At 46.3% G+C, this 19,884-nt stretch overlaps 1 protein-coding gene across 1 annotated transcript in view; it reads left to right on the top strand.

Moving 5' to 3' along the window:
- Positions 1-19,356, top strand: part of CCDC3 (coiled-coil domain containing 3) — a 47,927-nt gene extending 28,571 nt beyond the window's left edge. The window contains exon 3 of the mRNA XM_080391736.1: positions 16,100-19,356. Within this exon, the coding sequence (XP_080247862.1) occupies positions 16,100-16,375 (276 nt within the window). The 3' untranslated portion in view covers positions 16,376-19,356. The remainder of the gene's footprint in view (positions 1-16,099) is intronic.
- The last annotated feature ends 528 nt before the right edge of the window (positions 19,357-19,884 follow it).

The following is a 19,884-nucleotide window of genomic DNA, read 5'->3' as shown; positions in this document are numbered from 1 at the left end:
TGGGCAACTGGTCCTGCCACCTTACTGCTCAGGCATGGGTCAGGCCATCACTATTGCACTGGTCTGGCATGGCAAATGTGACAGAAGGGATGGAGGAGTACAGTGTTGCCCATAGCTTACTGAGGGATTTCTGTGTCATTTTGCTGGAAGACTGACTGTAACACCTGCCAGCTGACAAGCATCAAACTGAATAGTCTCAGCAGATCAGGAGCATCTTTAAGGTCCTCATCAAGACATTTGCTCTTAAGTTTCCAAAAAGCCTGATACCTCAAGCAAAACTCAACTTCATATTGTCCATGGTCAAGTGCAACCTCTGCCTGGCTTTCAGTTTGCATCCAAAGCATTTAAGAGACACAGGTGCATCAACATGTGCACCATTTTTTAGTAAGCTGGGGCTAAGTTTCTTCTTTCTGATGGCTCTGCTTAGACTGTCTTATGTTCCTGACCTCTCCTTCTGTGCAAGGATGGCTCTCCTTATTTCCATTGAAAACCTTAGTGGTGCAGAGACTGCTTTTATTTTGGCACATATCAGAAATTACTTCATAAAAGTCGCTGAGGAGGAGACTTGGAATTCTCTTCAGATTTTATAACTTGGCTAAAAAAAACCCTGGCTGCAAGCTAAATCTTGACACATAAATCTCAGCCAGGAAATAATTCAGTTTCTCTCCTTCCACCAAAACAGTAAACAACCCACCCCCCTCCCAAACACTTGTAAAGTTATCAATGGTAAAAGGTTATTTTAGGAAAGGATTAAATAAAGAAACATTAGTAAGTGGCAGGTTCTCTAGGGTGGGGAGAATATGGGAGGAAAAACACTTGAAATGATGCAATTTATTATGTTTTTTTTGTGCTTCTTCTCTTGAAATCCCTCACAAATATCCTGAGGGAGTAGTGTAGATCATCAGTTTGCCTTTCAGTAACGCCACCTGCCATGCAAAGTGTAGGTGCTGTATACCAGTACAGTGATGTACTTATTAACAGAATTAAACAGACCAAGGCAGAATGGAGAGATCAGTCTGGATGGGAATCAGGTCAAACAAATGGGCTATCCAGTCTCTCCAGCTGACCTTGTGTCTTCACACCCTTCAGCTCACAAAGAAAATGGTTTTTGTGAGTGGTGAAATGACAATACACCATTTCTAAGTCGTTTTCAACCTACCAGGCACTTCTACAGTGCCACACCACTTTCATTAGGCTGAGCAGATCTGTCCTTGTCCATCAGGCAAACAGGATTTAGAAATAAGCATTAAAAATATAGAGAAAACAATCATTATTTAATGCCAGAGAGATCTCTCTTGTCCCAGTGTTATAAACATTGGAGATTGAAGCCTTGAGTATGTCACCTGCAGAGCATTCTCATGTCTTCAGTATCTGAGAGGATGAGGGTTCAGGACTGCACACATTAGCCAGGTTACCGTTCTCTTCACAGAAAACTTAAACTCTTGGTAACTCAGAATTGTGGGGGGATTTCCAAAAGTGTCCAGTGATTTGGGTGGGATCTGTAATCCTCCTGGCTTTGGAAATTCCTCCTGTCTGTCATGAGGGAACTGGCAGAGGATCTCTCCATCCCCTACCAGCAGCCCTGGCTCAGGGGGGGCCCCAGCAGCCGGGGGTCAGCCAGCGTGGGCCCGGCCACGAGAGGGGCAGGAGGAGGGTCTGGGGAGCTGCAGGTGCCGGCCTGGCCTCGGTGCCGGGGCAGCCACGGGGCAGATCGCCCTGAGCGCCGTCACACGGCACGGGCAGGACGGCCGGGGATCGGGCCCCGCCAGCGCGGGGCTGTGAGAGGCAGGTCCTGCGTGAGGAGCCCCATCTCCTGCTGGGACAAGGGGACCCGCTGGGTGGCTGAGGGAAAGGCTGTGGCTGGCGCCTGCCTGGGCCTTAGTGAAGCCTTTGGCACCGTCTCGCCCAGCGTCTCCTGGAGAAGCCGGCTGCTCCCGGCCGGGCCGGGGGGGCTCTGCGCTGGGCACAGCCGCTGGGCAGGAGCCCCCAGCGTGCCCAGGTGGCCAAGGGGGCCAGCAGCGCCCTGGCCGCTGTCAGAAGCGCTGTGGCCGGCAGGGCCGGGGCAGTGCCCGTCCCCCTGTGCTGGGCACCGGTGCGGCCGCCCCTCGGGGCCTGGGCTCAGGGTCGGGCCCCTCAGGGCAGGGGGGACGCAGAGGGGCTGGAGCGTGTCCAGAGCCGGGCAGGGGCTGGGGCAGGGGCTGGGGCAGGGGCTGGGGGGGGCGGCGGGGGGAGCTGGGGGGTCAGCCTGGAGAGGGGGGGCTCAGGGGCACCTGGTGGCTCCCTACAGCTGCCTGGCAGGGGCTGTAGGCAGGGGGGGTCGGTCTCTGCTCCCAGGGAACAAGCACCAGGACACGGGGAACCGGCCTCACGTTGTGCCGGGGGAGGTTTAGGCGGGTGTGAGGGGAAATTCCTTCATGGAAAGGGTGGCCGAGCCCTGGCACAGGCTGCCCGGGGAGGGGGTGGCGTCACCAACCCTGGGGGTGTTTAAAAGACGTGCAGATGCGGTGCCTGGGGACATGGTTAGTGGTGGGCTTGGCAGTGCTGGGGTAATGGGTGGACTTGGTGATCTTAAGGGTCTTTTCCAACCTAAATGATTCTGTGAGTCTATCAATGCAACACAGCACACACTGAAATCCCATGGACATTGCTCACCTGTCAAAGCCAAGTGTCCACATAATCAGGGTTTTCCACTTCTTGGATAACGTGGACTTAAATCCCTTGATCTGTGACACAGAGTACAAACTTTTTTTTCTTTTTCTTAACCCCAAATTCTCCACCCCACCCCCACCCCCCCAAAAAAAAAAAAGTTTTGTAGTACAAACTTTTGTTGACTAAACCCCTAGTTATTAAAAGCCCAGCCAGTTACATGCTCCAGTGCTGGGCAATTTATCTAGGATCTTTACAGGAAAATGTGTTTCCAGATCACCAGAGACAAGGCTGTGGTGGTAGGCAATGCCTAGCAGTACCATTCATGGAAAAATGTGGTTTCTGGGCTCATACTCTGAATTTGCACAGCGAAGCACCGAGACCATTCTGCATACAAGTGAAGTATCTGGCCACAGATCCTCACTCCCCTATTGCTCCTGTCCCCGCAGTATCCAGACTGATTAGAGACAATTCTGGTTTGGACTGTAATGGCTCAGAAAACTCTGTAAATCACAGATGTCCTGTAATACCCATTTTTGAGATGGGGAATTGAAGCACAGAGAAACTGTTCACTGGGACTGCTTTTCCCCTGATTATCGCCCTCTCTGTAGCAGAGACATCCAGTTCCTTTCCTCTGACAAGGACATTCATTTTATCTGCCCTCTTTGATTAGGTGTGAAGTGGGTGTGTTGCTTAATGAGAACAAGCTATTCAGATAAGGCAGCTCAAAATAATTATGATTTTGCTTTTCCAAAATTATTGCCAAAAGACAAGGAAAGTGTCCTAGTTAAGGGACTAGACTGGAGCCCAGGTCCTGGCTTCCTCACAATTGATTTTGGGTTTTTTGTGTCTTTTTTTTTTTTTTTTTTTAATTGCTGTGATGTTAGGCAGTTCTTGTAGGGTTGTGCAGATGGTGCCTGGTGTGGATACTGTGATGATTGCTAGTGGTGGGGGTAGGGGGTGGCGGTGGCGAGAGGGGCTCTTTGGGGCTGTCCAGATCCTGGCTCTTGCTATTGCTAAAGTGATGCAATGCAAAGCTGGTGAAAGTATAGGTAACTTCTGTGTCAGAGAAAGGTGAGAAAAATAAAATGAATAGCCACAGAAGAATTTTGAACTAACAGAGAAAGTTATTTTCGTAACCAAATTTAAAGCCCTCTTATGCACACACATACACAAATGGTAACACAGACTTGCAGGGGATACATTTGCTACTTGTCCCTAAGTATCTGGCCAGGAACAAGAGCAGATTTTATAGGTAAGTGCACATGACAGCAGAATTTTACAAGATTTCGCACACCACAGAGCAGTTGTTCACAAAAAAGCAAGAAACCATAGTGCGTGGTTGAACTGTAGCTCATAGGTGTTGCAGTGTGCTTTCTGTGCAGTGGTGTGGCACTTGCTATGTAATTATCTTGCTCCAACAGAATTATTAATTTAGGATTAAACAGTCGAGAGCCACCATTGTAATATTAACCAGCAGTGGAGTGCGTGCTCTATAATTTAGATGCTTTCAGGGAAGGGTTTACCACAGGACATCTGTCAGCCCTGCAGGCATTTAGTCCAGTGTAGCTGTGGCTGCAATTCTTCTCCTGAAAACAGGCTGGGAAGAGGGCTCCAGGCTTGTGTGTATGGGGAGACTTGACTCATGCTTACCTTAATACCTTATTTTCCATGGGCATTGTAACCAGTCCTGTGTGATGTTTTTTCCTGTATAAGGCAGTAAGCTGTGCAGCACGTGATGGGAGTTTCTGATGTTTCTGTGTCTATATGAAACGCAGCAAAGCAACAGGGAGAGGGTTTGGCCATTGAATACAATGTTGGATTTCAAATACGACTCTATTTCCCTGACCTGATATTTCTGCTGAGAATTGAAATACTGGCTCAAGAACAGGACCTGATCTGAGGGATTGTACTGGGGTGAAATGACAGCTTTTGACTCCCATGGAAATAGCCATTAATGCCCTGAATGCTTAGGGCCATTTAAGCACAGGCAAGCAGGAGGGTGGTCCCCTAAATACTGTGTCTCTGCACCTCGAAGACTGGTTATTTGCCAAACCCTGCCATGCTCAGAGTGGCCTGTTGCCCATTTATCACATCCAGGGTGGTCTGGGGCCCTTTCAGGATTTACAGCCCACGCAGCAGCTGGAGTTGTGGACAAGCTGCTCAGAGCTGCCTGGTGGGACAGGAATATCTGTGAGCAGCAGTCAGCTCCCGTCAGCCAGATGTTAGTGCTTGGAGCTTGTTATTCAGAGCTGCTGATTAGTCTCTCAGGCATTTTGCCTCCTTGGTTCCTTTCTCGGCATGCTGACATTAGCCAGAAAGCGCCTGCAGATCGCAGATGTTTTTTTTTTTCCATCCCTTTGTCTTTGCTTCTTCAACCTCACTGCAGCATTTCCACTTCACTGCTGTGGCAACCTGTGGCATTTCTGCACTTGAATGAGGGCTGAACCTGGTCCTCTGCTGTGCATGTGCCTCTTCATCACTGCTTGCTTGGTCACCTCTTCCAAGGCTGCAGGTGTGGGACACAGCCAAGAGCTGCTTGCTGAGGTCTCTTCTTTGCTCTGGGCTGTCAGAGCAGCTCGGGAGCAGATGCAGATGCCCTTCATCAAGCCCCTGGGCTTCAGCCAGTCTGATTTCAGTGCCGCTGCTGTCATTTCCCTCAAGGCTTCACAGATCCCTTACTGCTTGCAGGGAAAGGCTTCACAAGAACTTCTTGCCCTGCTCCTGCCATGGCAGGCATGTCTCTGGCTGTGTGTGTAAGCAGTGTCAGGGTTGTTTCCATATCACTCAACTCTGTTTTAGTGCCTTCTTCCCTGCTCTAAAATAGTTTCTCTGAATCATCCTCTGGAGGAATTTCTGACTCTCCATTGACTGTAGAAAGAGGCCAGAAAACCAACGTTTCCTACTCAGGATCTAGGTTAGATACGTTAAGCAACGGGGGTGCAAAGACTACCCCAAGGGACCCACCAAGCACAGAGAAATACAGGTCTGAGTATGCCTTCTCCACTCCCCTCCTTTTCTGCACCCAAGCGGACTTCACAAATGAAGTAAAACAGCTCCAGCAGTTCCTATGGATGCTCAGGTGAGATGCAGGCACCAGAGGATGGCAGGTTGCTGCAGGGCACCTGCATTTGCTCTTTGAAATCCAGAAGCTGTGCACAGCAGCAGTGCATGCTCAGGGCTTCCAGCCGAGCCTGCAGCTGAGGAAATTCTATCTGTTTGTAAAGGCAGCCGAGCCACAGCAGCTTATGTGAAGTATGAAGCCAAGACGTCCAGAGTGGAGGGATTTATAGGGGAACATGACTTTTATAGATGTTGCATTAACTTTAAACATTTGCCTTTCTCAGCACAGGTTCTCCTCCTGTGCATAAAGCTTCCCCTAGGTATGATATATATGCTGGGGAGGAGACATGGACCCCGCTTACAACGAATGTCCCTGTTTCTGTGCTTTCTGGAGAGGCAGCTTTTAATGCGTTGCAGTCACACTGTGGCCATTTGTCAATACCCATCCACAGCCCGCTGGGATTTGCTCTGCTTCTCTCTTTCCACATTTTGACTTAGAGGTAACAGAGAAGCAAAGTATTTCTCATTTTATATATAAAATGTATTGTATTATATATTTACTGATCCCAGTCCTTCCCTTCCCTTCTTGGCAACAGAGGTTGTGGGCACTGAGCATTTGCGCTCTGAACCTGCCAAGAGGTACACAGAGATCTGGCATTGCCTTGCCCACGGGAGGTTTTGAATTCTTTAAGCCCTTAATCAACCTTGTTTCACTGTTTCCATGTGCCCCCTGTTGTCCCACTGCCCACATCTCCCACCTGTTACTTTGTACCCCTAACAGCTATGTTTAACCTAGACCTCAGTTCACAGACATCCACACAGCACCTGCCGCACTGAAGCATCAGCCACGTCTGTTAGGAACTTATACAAGTCGTAATACGTTCCTGTAATACGTACAACTGTAAACACCCCAAACCTGGTATAACCCTGGTTTAAACTAATATTGTTCTCATGCAATTTAATATAGGTAAAGATAAATATGTTTCCTCACCAGCTGATGCTGGTTCTCAGCTTCAGCTACGTCTGGGGATGGTGTATTTGAATATATTGTACTTCCCCCACTGCTACCCTGCTACAGGGTGTATACTGTGTATTTAACAGGACAATTAAACTAAACGAAGATTCTAGGAGCTGTTGAAACACCAGCTCATTCAAAAATCAACACCGACATTTCAATACATAGGAGCAGAGCGCAAGATGCCTCATTGCTCTGATCAGCAGTTTCTCATTTCCCTGCATTCCTATCAGTGAGAGGGAAGGACCCAGTACACTCTGTTACTGGGTCTTTCTGGCTTTATCCCTTCCTTGGTAGTTAATTAATGCGTTGTGTGTATGTGTTGGGGGAATGATGACCTAATCCTATTGAACTACAAGCCAAATAAAACAAGTTTAGATGGCGGCGTGGTCACACAGCAACTTTCAGTCCCAGAACAATACACATGAGGTAAGGTATATTGGCAGAGTAGTTTTAGGCATATCAGACCTTATTAGCTTTATTGTGATAATAATAATAATAGGTGGGAAAAAGCTGAGTTGGAAGTTGAAGTGGATAGCAAGTTTTGGAAAGTTTGGTAGCTGTGGAAATTGAAAATTTCTGTACACGTTAAAGAAAAGAAAGCTTCAAACCTTTGAAGCCCAGCTGAAACTGAAACCCTAGTTCTGAGACCAAAATGAGGAAAAAAAAAAAAGAAAGAAAAAAAAAAAAAGAAAGAAAAAGCAGTAACTCAGCAATTCACTCATTTTCAGCTTTTGGGCAGAGCAAAATGCAGAAATCTATGAAGCAGCCTGTCTTGTAAGGTAGACATAAACCCATGTTTGTTCTCAGCACCAAAATTGCTTCTAGCAACAGAGAAAAAATTTTGGTTTTCCTTACCCAAAACATTTTCCTTTAAACTCCGCATAGTTAAGCTGGGTGGTGCACTTTAACATTCAGTGTAGTGTGATTTACCTGTAAGTAAGCAGCTTAATCCATGCCTGCACTGTGCACTCTCCAGGAAGGGAACAGAGGTATATTAGGCATGTCTACCACCTATGCATGATACCTGGAAGGAACCAGAGCAGATGCTGCATTGCTGATTGTTTTTGCAATCTGTATCTTGGGAACAGCTGTGTTGCACAGTTTGTGAGCTATCTGCCCTTGCAATGAAGTCTGCACAACCTGTAATCTGTGAAGACAGACATAAATGAAGTCTGTCAACCCTGTAATAGGGATGGAGAGCCTGGAGTAGTGTCCTGGCTGCTGTCTCTGCTTTTGCACCCTATGGAGGCATGTGTCACCTCAGGTTCCTTATTTCACTGGCCACCCTGAATATTTTTGGTGGAAGGAGTCAGAGGGGGGTGACATGGGTCTCAGCAAAGAGGCTGGCAGGGTGGTTATCTGGCTAAACCCCTGGGAAGGCTGTAAGACCCTCTGCTTCCCCCCAGCCCTGACCCATTTCAGAGGGTATACATTGCCCAACCTCGAGCCGGGAGCGGCGCCGAAAGCTGGGAAGCTCTTGGAAATGCAGAAAGCACAAGGTATGGGGCTGGTGGGGCTGAGCACTGAGCCCAGCACTCAGCAACTGCAGCCAGGCGAGAAGGAGGACGGCTGCTCCTGCTAAACCACTTAGACGTGAGACTTCACTGCTGCTTCCCTCCCAGATCCACCACCGCATTCCTGTGGCATCTTGGGCGAATTGCTTGGAGGAACATTTTTAAAGGAAACAAGGCGAGAGCAGAGCCCCTCCACCTCAGCGATGGGGAAAAGCAGCCGGCTGGCTCTTGCTGTGCCTCCCTCTCTGCACAGAGGACAGGAAAGGGACTTGGAGATGCCCCAGACTGAGGTCCTACCCTCTTTATTTTTCTCTTCCTGGAGACCTTCTGTCTCTCACTGCCTAGGCAGGGAATTTAGGGATTTCCTGTCAGAACTCACTTATCTGCTCACTTGGCACAAGTGAGGTGCCTGTGGTAGGCAACCTGGCTCATACCCTATGCCTTTTTTTTCCCTTTCCTGTCTTCTTGATTAGTGTGGTTTCTATTTGCATTATACCATTGCTTTTATTTTTCTTTTGCAAGTATAGGCAATAAGGTGTTGATCCCTTTCTGGGTACTGACAGTGACCAATTCAAGTACCGTGGAGACACATTTCCACCTCCATCCACAGTCTTGGCAAAGGGGACTGAGTGTGACTGTCACCTGGTCTCTTTGCATCCTTCACCTCAGCAGCTTCTCTGGCTTCAGGGCTTAAAGTGTCTGGAGAAAGCGATGCCCCAGGACATGCTCTATGCATGGTTTTGGGGTGAGGGACCTCTCTCCAGGTACCTGCAGGATTGAGAGTCTTTTCCCCAGCCCTCAAGAACCTCCTGATTTCCCTGTGTCGTCTAAAACTACTCCCAGCCTGGGAGCAGGGGTGGAAGAGCTGTGAGTTCGAAGTCAAAGGGTAGTTTTTTTAAATGAATGGTGGCTACAGCCACTGTTGATGAGAGCCATCAGCAATTCAGACACCTTGCCAGAGAGAAAGATCTGTTTTTTCAAAGTACTTAATCACAGGGAAGTATCTTTTTTTTAAAAAAAATCTGTTGTTTAGCTGAAGATCATTATTTAGAAAAAGATGAGAAGAAAAAGAATCAATTGTGAGTGATTAAACCCTGTGAATAAACCATCCTCTGCGCTGAGTTGGTGTCTTGGTGGAGCTGCTGGCACTCGGGCCTTATAATACAGCTTGTAAACACTGTTCACATTTTCCAGGTACATGGGCCCTTCTCAGCTGCTCAGGGGGATGTCAGGGGCCAAGTATCACCCAAGAGACCTGCCAAGATGTTGTCCAAGAGCTGCCCCTGGCAAGCCTTCCAACAGTTCTTGGAATGGTTTTCCACCAAGCAGTGGTTTGATGCAGATTGGAACAAACAAGGCTGTTTTTAAAGACTCCCAGTTGCCCACGGACATGGATTTGGGTCCATTTCCAGGGCAAGGTTCTCCAGACCCCAAGAAAACTCTCTGTATGCTGCCCTTGCAGCCTGCCTCAGGTAGTCAGTGATGCCAGGTGCCATTCTGTGGGACTTGGGGTGGTATCCAGCTCAGTCTGAGCTAGTTATCTAGGCAATGCAGAGGGGTCCCCAAAAGTGGTCCACCTGAGGTAAGCGTCTAAGGTAGGCAAGAATTGTCCCTTTGGACATGACCATTCCTTTCCAATGATGGTTAGGAAAGGTGAGATAACTTGCCTTGACTGGCTGCATCTTAGGAGTTTGAAGTGAAAATCTGCTTGTAATGAGCAGGGAAATGGGGAAGAAAAGTACCATTCACAGTGCCAAGACACCTCAGTGTGGGTGTAGCCTGGCAGAGGTTCCCTGCAGGCAGTGCTTCATACCCCAGTGCAGTCCTTGTCTCTAGTATTTTGAACGAACTGGAGACTTGTGCCACAAGCCTTACACCCTCCATGGCAAATGCTGACCCAGCATCCAGTAAGATAAGAAAAGCCACAATAATGTCTTTCTCCATCCAGGTCTTATGCATCTTGATGATTCATATGAAGTCCTAGGGTGAAATCCCAGCTCATCTTTGTTAATACTGGTGATGCTGGATCTGCCCTCGGGACCCTGATTCGGTACCTCTGAAAGGTGCAGTCTTGCAGCAAGCAGAGGTGGTTTAACCCAACACTACCATGCCCCCACCACTTCACCCGAAACAATGGTTTAACAGTGCTGACAGGGGCTTTTCCACACTTCAGCAGGAATATTGGTCTTGGCTGAGAAGTCTCAGTAACTGGAGCTTAAGTCACTCCGTCCCAAACCCAATCCCCTCTGCTGCCAGACCCCTCTTGCTATCGTTTGCTGCACCGTCCATCTTTCCATCCAACATGCTCACTTCCACGTAGCCTGCCCAAAGGGGCTGAACAGAAGGAAAGAGTGATTCTCAGTCTGAAACGTGAGCATGGCAAGGCAGGACTCAAAGGGAACCTCCTGGACCAAGAGAGATGAAGATCATCTGTGTGAGCTGTATATGTCCTTAGAGCTTCCCCAGGGCACAGAGCCCTTCTTGTTAAGAGTACAGAAGGGTTTGGGAAGTAAATCCTGCTGGAGTTAAGAAAAATAAAGAACTATGTTTGGCTCCTGAGTCTCTTGAGAGAGAGTTAATGAATTATTGCTGTTCTGAGACAAATAAAGCTGGAGGTACACTCTTAGCGGTGCATAAGGTTTTGGTTTAAGATGTTTTATATAACTTGAACAGCAGTAAAGCACAGAGCAGCAAGTCAATGTGCAGCAAATGCAAACAGTTTTTACTTTTTCTGTGGGGCAGATTTATAGCAGCAAAGGGCAAGAGGACAGCCATGCTGAGACGTGGTGAGCTCACTAGGATGCAGTACGGAGGAGGCTCGGTAGCAGAGCAGATGCTGTGCTGCCCAGCCTGCAGTGCTTGGGTGTAGTGGAATAAAGCTGGGTTAATTAGCATTGATAATATACAACTGTGGGTTGGCTTCAGGGGCAGCGGGTTGGTTGCTATAGACAAGGTGCAGCTGTGGCTGGTTAAGTGGTTGAGAGCCAATGAAGAGAGAGCAGCTGAGGAAGAAGTAGAGAGAGGAAGAAGCAAGAGGGGAGAGAGCATGTGTCCTGGATGAGGTGAGGCAGCAGAGGGACTGTATGATGAGTATGCTGGTATGAGATGGTAAAAGACCTTGTTGTAGCTTGATAGTTTGGAGAGTGCTGTGGCACTTGGGCTGTGTTTCCAGTCTCATTTCTTCCACCAGACACTCCTGATAGGTTGTGCTGAGGTGATGCTGGGTCTGGGATGCTTAGGGAGTATCCTGGCTGGGCACTGCTCCAGTTAGCATTGTGGGTCAGGAGGAAGATTTGAGGGCAAGAAACAAACATGACCCGTGCCCAGTTCTTTCAAAACTACATCGTGTCCATTCAGAGATCAGGTCTTATTGTCACACATTTAAAGGTGTTCCTACAGTCATCTTGCCCAATGGCACCCTATATCTAAATGTCCAAACCACCATCTGATGTCAAAGATATTTTTAGGAGACCTGAAATGGAAGACTTTTGGCTAGTGGGGCTCCAGTGCTTTTTAGCAGTGCTGCCCACAGGGAGCATGAGCTAGCTAGAACTCAGCTCTCTATTTGGTAGATGAAGGGCAAGACCTGGGTGCCACTGCTGGGTTTTGAGTGACTTGAGCTCTGTAATGCTAACTTCAGCCATTTACAGACAATTTGTGGTGGATGAATGCTACCATCATGCCTTTACCTATGGGGTGTTTCCTAGCCACTGTTCCATTCAAATGGAACTTACAGAAGGCAGATGTGTGTGCCTGTCAATCAGACAAATGTGTGTATATATATATATGTGTGTCAATTCAGGGTGTTTTGTAAAGGGCTTGCATGCCTGTAACGTGACGTTCCAAAAATCAGTTTGATTTGTTACAGTGCTGATTTGTTTGGCAGATGGACAGATTTTGTGAATCATCTAGATGCAGTAAAACTTTAAACTGGGTATATTTGTGAGAGGATGTTTCAGACAAATACTCAAATATATTTATGTTGGAATTTCACAGCTGTAGGCTATCTGGGATAAATCCTAAAGAGTTGTATGGTTCTTGTTGTGCGACCTTTCTTGTTATGTCTCCTGGTACCACTCTAGCTAGACTCAAGTTTAACCACTGCTGAGGATTCCTTGCTAACAAAACTGTAACTTTTGAAGGAAACCTAGAAAAACGGCCCATAAGATTTTCTGAGGAGCTGCTTCCCAGTCCTTCTCTCCATTTCCCAGGTCTACAGGCATTTATGCCATGCTAAGTGCAGCATTTTGGAGGTGTTGCTTAACTGTCTGCCGTTGGTATCTTGTGGGAGTTGTCAGTTATCCATCCTTCCCTTCAATGGCACTAAGTGGAACTGGCTTCTCAGTGACTTACCTTGCTGGATGGAGGTTTCATTATCCCTTAAACATTGTATTAAAAAAGCCACTCTACCTTCTTTAGTGTACCTGACATGGCAAGCTGTGATGGGGAATGGGAGCACAGGCCACTCCTAGAAACAAAATCCAGTTCTCTGTAGCTTTTAGCAATACTTTTGGAGTAAGGTCTGATCTTGATGGTCATCAGTGCAAACTGTGCACATTTGTGGGTGCATGAGACTGGATGAAATGGCATGTGAGATTCTTGTCTTTAGAACTGAAGGTGTGGATGCCCCATCCCTGGCAGTGTTTAAGGCCAGGTTGGGTGGGGCTTTGAGCAACCTGGTGTAGTGGAAAGTGTCCCTGTCCATGGCAGGGGGATTGGAATGAGATGATTTTTAAGGTTCCTTTCAACGCAAACCGTTCTATGATTCTATGATATGTTCCATAGAAATGACTGTGCAATGCAGGGGTACCTCATCTGGCTGTAAACAAGAAGTATTCAAGTAGCAACATGGACCAGGGGCTGGTTAACTTCTCACCTATTTGTTCAGCAGTTGGGTTAGTTACACAGATGGTGCTGAGCTCCTAGCTGTCACAGTTACACGGTTCTCAGCACCAGTTTAAAAATAACTTGGTTGCACCTACGTGAACTGCAGCCCTAGCAGGAACAGCAAGGGTAGGATTTTTACATCACTTTTTACATCACATTTAAACATTATCCCCACTGCAGAGTCCTGTGCAAAATGCTGTTTGTAACCAGCCTGTGAGAATATGAGGACTCCACCTTGTTGTTTTTCCCCATGTAGAAGGAGCAAAGAGTTTTATTTTTTCAGCTGGTAGTCTTGTGATTGCAGGCAGGCATCCAGTTATCAAGCTAGGCTCTTCCTATCACCTACCCTGTTGGTAAACAAAGCTGTGCATGTCAGACAGTAACTAATTTTTTTTTGTAACTGTATTGTTCCAGTGATCCCTTTGGATATCTCCAGATAATTTAAGCACTAAACCACGAGTTTCAGACTGGAAAGTGAGAACCTGGAAGTGGAACAGCATAAGCAAATGAGCTGGATAGCTTTTTGATGGGGTTTGAGAGGTTTCTGAGTGGCTCTGTAGAGCTGGACTACCTCTGCTGACAGAGGGCCAAACTCAAAAGGTTTGGGAGTGCCTTAAAGCATGAGGCTAATGCCACCGCTGAGATGTTTGCCATCAGACATTACCATTGCCCCACCAGGCAACCCAGACAGATGAGACACGGTTGGGTTTGTACCACCTCACACTTCAGCTGCATGAACTGTTTGTTCCTCTGTGTTGAACTGTCATATGCAATGCCTACCATTGCATCGACGGAAAATGCAAGAAATCACTTATGAAGTAGAGTTTCCACCTCCTGTCTTCCCAACAAACATCTTTTCCTAAGTCAGTGCTCTCCTTTGCCGGGATTTCAATTCAAGAAGTGTTCTGCTTGAAGTTTTGCAAGGGTTTGGCAAACACAAAAGCCAAGATATGCTGGCTGTTTTCAAATAGCACTTGGAATGAGCTGTGGTCAAAACCAAATTCCCTTCTCTTCAGTGCAATTTCTGGCCCTCTGTCTGTGAGCTCCCAGTCTCTCTAGTATACATTTATAAAAGAACCCTAGCGAGAGGATGGTCAGGGCAAGCATTTGTCTTTCAGCAAAGCCCTGCAATACTTTCGCACAAGGAACAAGAGCTTATGGGGACTGGAAGCAGTTGCTGTGTTTGTGTTGACTGGCCACGGTTTTCAGATGCTGGGGGTTTCCAAAGCAAATGAAATGTTATTCATCAAAGCAGGCTCCCTCCCCTACTTTCAGTTGTTGAAAATACTACAAAGTAAGATGGAAAGAAACATGTAATCCTTCATCATCACAGTGAGGATTTACTTGTTTGTTTAGATTCCCTGTCTGTTCCAAATGTTCTGCCAGAGAAAGCCCATCCAGGCTCCGGGAGTGCTTGACACACATGAAAAAAATTCTAGATGCATATAGGAGATAAATCCAGCAGAAGACACTGCCTCTCCTCACAGCGCACCAGTGCAGCAATCATCTGAAAGGCCCACTTGCACAATAAAATAGCTCAGGATGCTTTTTGTAGGAAAAAGGGGGCAGAAACAGATGTTGATGGTGGCTCTTCTACATGAGAAACTTTATGGAAGGGCTGTCCTTGAGCCCCAGGCACCTCCTCTTTTTCTGCTTGGAAAATGTTGCCCAGGTAGAAAACACAGAACTTAGTGCCTTTGTGGTCATTGTAAATGAGAGAGTCTTATTCAGAGGGAGCCACTGCCCTAGGAGGTGGAGATCACCCTTTTGAAGGCTGTCCCTCCCTGCAGTCATTACAGGGGAAACCAAAAGAGGGGAAAAAGAGAGGAGCTCAGACCCGAGGCTCACTTTTGACTGCTTAAAAGGAGGCAGCTGAATCCTGTCCCGAGGGACACTGTGCATCAGGAACACAAGTGCTTTGCATTGAAACTAGTCAGCAGTCTTTGTAGCTGGTGTTTCTCATCCCATTGTTATTGCTGCACCTACAAACAGAGAGCAAGTCAGAAACAGGGGCGGTAAACATGGCAGTCAGGTATAGCTGAGATGAGGTAGACCTCTGGGTCATCCTAGGATGAGGTAGTAGAAGGACAATTGTCCAACAGATGTTTTGCATTTGCACCATTATCCAACCCAGCAGTTTTGAAAATGCCCTGTGAGCTGCTCTTCTAGTGATGCCTTGGATGCAACACCTTTGAAGCTGGCTCCTTTTTTTTTTTTTTTTTTTGCCTATCTAGGAGCCAAAGGCATGAGTGGACATCAAGAGCTTGATGACCCTGCTGGGAGTAATGCGACAGTAAGTTGGTAGTGGGTAGAATAGGAGGGGCAGTTTTCAGCTAATGACACCATCCCCAGGCCCCCAGATCACTTCTGTTAAAAGTTATGAGATCTTGAATGCTCCTAGAGACTGCTGAGATTTTACCCTTTAGGGTTTTGTCTCAAAGAAGCCTGTAAAATGAGATATTTAAGACAACTCAGTTCTTGAAAAGGCAAACCCAACCAGTTCTGTGTTGTGCAGGTGCTGTCCTTATTTCACACTTTGACATCAAGAGCAAAGGGCAGGCTCACATCAAAATCTGGGGTTTCTGAAGGGCTGCTAAGGTATCAAATCTAGGGTTTTCCAAAGTGACACCCCTTTGCCTGAACTCCAGTTTTGTAGCAGAAATAGGGCATCATACCTTCATAAATCCAATGTAGCCTCAACGGGCTGGACAGGTCTGTCAAAACAGGTCATAAAAGTGATGGTGAATCACTATTATTGGTAAGATCTACAATTTTGGGTCTTGCCTGAATACAGAAGTGAAAGAGAGGATTTTACAAAAAAAGGTATAAAAAAAGAATAGAACTTCCAAAAAAAGCAATCTGCTTTTGAAGAGCTGTGAGGTGTTTCAAGGAACACCTGAATTAACCCTTGCTTCAGTAAGCTTTTGTGTAAAGCTCACCTGTTGCCATTTTGTTTCTGCTGTCCCCTCAGCTCATGTGCTCCTCAGTCCAGAAAGCCCTGTTTGAGGAGGAGGACAGAGTGAAGAAGCTGCAGCAGAAAGTGGCGACACTGGAGAAGCGCAACAAGCAGCTGCGAGATCGGGTGAAGAAAGTCAAGAGGTCTCTCCGGCAAGCTAGGAAAAACACCAGGCACATGGAGCAGATGAACCGAAAGCTCAGCGAGAAACTTTCCTCTGTAGGTGGTCAAATCCCTTATATTAATTCTTTGAAGCAGGAGAACTCCCATGCTACCTACCTTAAAGTATAATGCAAGAGTAAGTGCTCAGGCCAGTGATAATGGCGAATTTTGCCTACGTTAGATCAGGAACTGGCCCTCACACCTTCTCTACAGTGTGCTTCAAACCTTGCATGGAAAAGGAATCTGAACTTGTTTTAGATGCAGTGCTAGATTAAACGTGAATGCAAACTGGGTTTGGCTGTGTGTTGGAGGCACAGCCCAAAGCTGTGTCCTCACCGTCCTCAGTGGACACAGAGTCAGACAGTGGTCTGTACCTCTCTGCCCTCACCCCACTGTCTCCGTCACCACTTTGATGAAAGTGCCAGCTCAGCCCCACGGGACGTTGCAGGCCCTTGGTGCAGGAACTGTTCTTGCCAGCTTACCTCCTCCACGTGGGCTGGGCAGGCAGGGCCGGGGGGATATACAGAGATGGTTGCTGTGGGAAGGATGCAGGGATGAATGGCCTTTGCTCAGTCACCACCCCCAAGCTCTCAGCCTCCCTTAAGCTTGACTGAAGTCTACACCCAGTGTCTGAGCAAAGGCTACGTCTGGGACACGCTCAATTTGGGCCTGGCTTTGAAAGGAAGCACAGATGTGCTCAAATTGTCTTAAGAGCATTTCTAAATATCCCTAAATATTTTAAATAAAATATCTAATATTTTTTATTTTACCAGAAAGTGCCTCAAGGGTCTCAGTAACTCCCTCAGGTGCCTTTATTGTTGCTCAGCTAAAAGGGCTGGAAACCACATTGTTTTGGGACCATGTCTAGGGCCTAATCAAACTCCTCAGTCAGGAGGGGACTTAGCCTGGCTATTAGTGGGTGCTGGCTTAGGCCCAGCAGACAATTTCAGATCCCATTTTCAAGCAGGTTTTATTTACAGTGTGGACAAGGCTTCAAGTTTTGTAATCACTGTTTGAGATATAATGGAGGTTGCTGGGCAGCCTCACTTAGTTACACTTAGATGCTGTAGAGACCACATCAATATCAACAGGGCATTAAAAATTAAGGTAGTTTATATATGTATATATTTTAAAATCCTATAGAAAATATTTTTATTACACATTTGATATAGTCTAATTTCTTAAAATATGAAGTAATTCCCATTTCTTGGTTATCTTGTTGAAAAAAAGTCATCATGTCCTTTATGAGTCATTTACAACATCAATATTCATGACTGATAACATTTTCAGCTGTGTTAATGTACCAGAGCATATCTTGGGTCTTGATGCTTAACCAACCTTTCTTCATAACAGGGTGCCATAAGGAGAGAAAGGTAGAAGAAGAGATTTTGTGTTCTTCTTTCCTTCTCAAAGTAATTTTTCTTGCTCCAAGCCTAAGGCCGAAGTGCAGATGTGCTTCATGCTTTTTGACAGGGGCAGCCCATGCTTGCCCAGCCTGGAGCAACACCGACAGTCTGCCAGGGTTAAACCTGTTTTGTACAAGGTGGACTGATCCAGGTGACCTTTAACATAAGAGGTGAGGTCCTCAGAAAAAACAGTGTGTGAACCACTAGTCTGCTCCTAACTTGCCATACGTACCAGATCACTGCATGGTCTCCATACTGTGTCTCAGCACTCAAAATTAAAGTATATCCAGGATACAGCCCTGCTGGACCACGCTTTAACTATCCCTGTGCTAGGAAAAGCCCGTATCACCTTTCAGCCATCAGCTTCATTCCAAGCTGAACTCAGAAGTTAAGCCTTGTGTTGGCTTCTAGGATGCTGCTGAGTTTAATTACCTTCCAGTTTTTCTCCTTTTGGAAATAGAGCTTCCCTCCCCCTCCCCACCCCTTGAAATAATATTGGCATTTCTTAAGATTCTGACTCCTCCACAAGCTCCGCTGGTTTTAAAGGCTCTGCCTACCGAATCAGCACAATTTGAGTTGTTTTGTGCTGTAGTCAGCAATGCTGTTTCCTGAGAAATACTACAGACCCAAGGCTTCCCTAGAAGCCATCAAGAGATTTTAACTCCAAACTTTAAATCCATAGGAAAGTAACTACTTTTTTTTTTTGGGGGTGGGGTGGGGTGGGGTGTGTGTGTTTCTGGTTTCTAAACTGCTGTTTAAATAAATGAACTGTTTTTCCTGGTATAGGTATTAAAAGCCTGTGTTTTAATTTTTTGTTAATAAAAATATTCCCTCTGGTATTCATTCACATTTTATAAATGTTTGTATAAAGCTGAGAAAGTATCGTTAATATAGCTACACCTTTGCTATTCTTACAAATCTTCCAAACACGGTGTTGAAAAAGCTTTTTCTTTTGGCTGATGTCTCTTGTCTTTTGATTAAAAGATTAGAATTTTCTTCCTATTTCCTCCTTTTATCTAGCTTAAAAAAAAAGTAAACCATTTTGTTCTCCTTGTCAGTTTTGTGAGAGTTTTGTTACTTTGTAAAGAAAACAAAACCAACACTCCCAAATGCAAAATCCAAGTGCAACCCAAAATGTCCCCTCTGCGTACAAAACCAAAAAAGATTGTTTCCTTGGAAGTTTTTTTCCTTTCATTCCTGCATGGTTTTGGATCTTTTCCAAAGATAAGGACTAGCAGTCAGATCAGATCACAAGTTAACCCTCTCAACAAGTAGCAGGGGGTGCCAAGCCCAAATAAAAATGCTATTACAGTGTTACCACTGATTGCCTGTCCCTGGTGGGGACAGTATCCAGAGTGACCAGGGAGGCTGTATGGGCAGGCAACACGAGTGCAAAGAGGAATTTGGGTTACATCCATCAGGTTGGTGCATGTCAAATAGGGCCTGACACATACTCTAATTTTTAGCCCACTTTATAGCAACTTCAGGGACCAGCTAATTTGGAAACCTGCAAAAAGGACAAAATTCCATGCTGTTTTCTGAATTAATGTGAAAGGCATGATTAAGTCTGTTCTTCTTGAAGGGCTATGTGGGAGAAACTGGGGTGTGGAAACGCAGAGGAGGTTGGCATAGCTGGATGGGTTGGCAAGGGATGGTGTAGAGACTCAAAACATAAGGGGGGTTGGGGGCAGGTAGAGAAAGGAAGCAGAAACAACACCAAATGCAGCAGCCCCCCATGAAAAGTTCAAAGATGCTTTACAAATCAATAACATCTGCTTCTGCAAACACATCAGGAGCTTGAAGCTGCCAGAATGTCTGTAGGGCCAGTGCTAGGGGTTCCCATAGCAGATAAACCCAGAACTGGGGGCAAGGAGGGGCTTTTCAACATCTTTGTTCACCATGGAGGAATTTAGGGATGCTCTCATGGCCAAATCAATTTTTCCTGGTGGATCCAGAGGAGGACAAGAAGAAGTGAAGGAGCAAAATGAATAGCAACAAATTGGAAGGACAGAGAGCAAGTGGGTATGCACAGTGACAAAGAGTAGACTTATCTGAGTGAGTGACAGAGAACAGAAATAAATGAAATGCAGTGTAGATAACATAAAAAGATATTAATGGGGGAAAAGAAAAACAGTCCTATCTTTTCCTATGAAATGAGATGCTCTGAACTGGCATCAGCCATCTAACATTGTATGTAATTAGTGGTCAATTAGTCAATCAATTGGGTCAATA

The sequence above is a fragment of the Falco punctatus genome (genome assembly GCF_963210335.1).
Source record: "Falco punctatus genome assembly, chromosome: 6".
Classification (NCBI taxonomy): domain Eukaryota; kingdom Metazoa; phylum Chordata; class Aves; order Falconiformes; family Falconidae; genus Falco; species Falco punctatus.
This window is presented reverse-complemented; position numbering and strand designations above follow the sequence as displayed.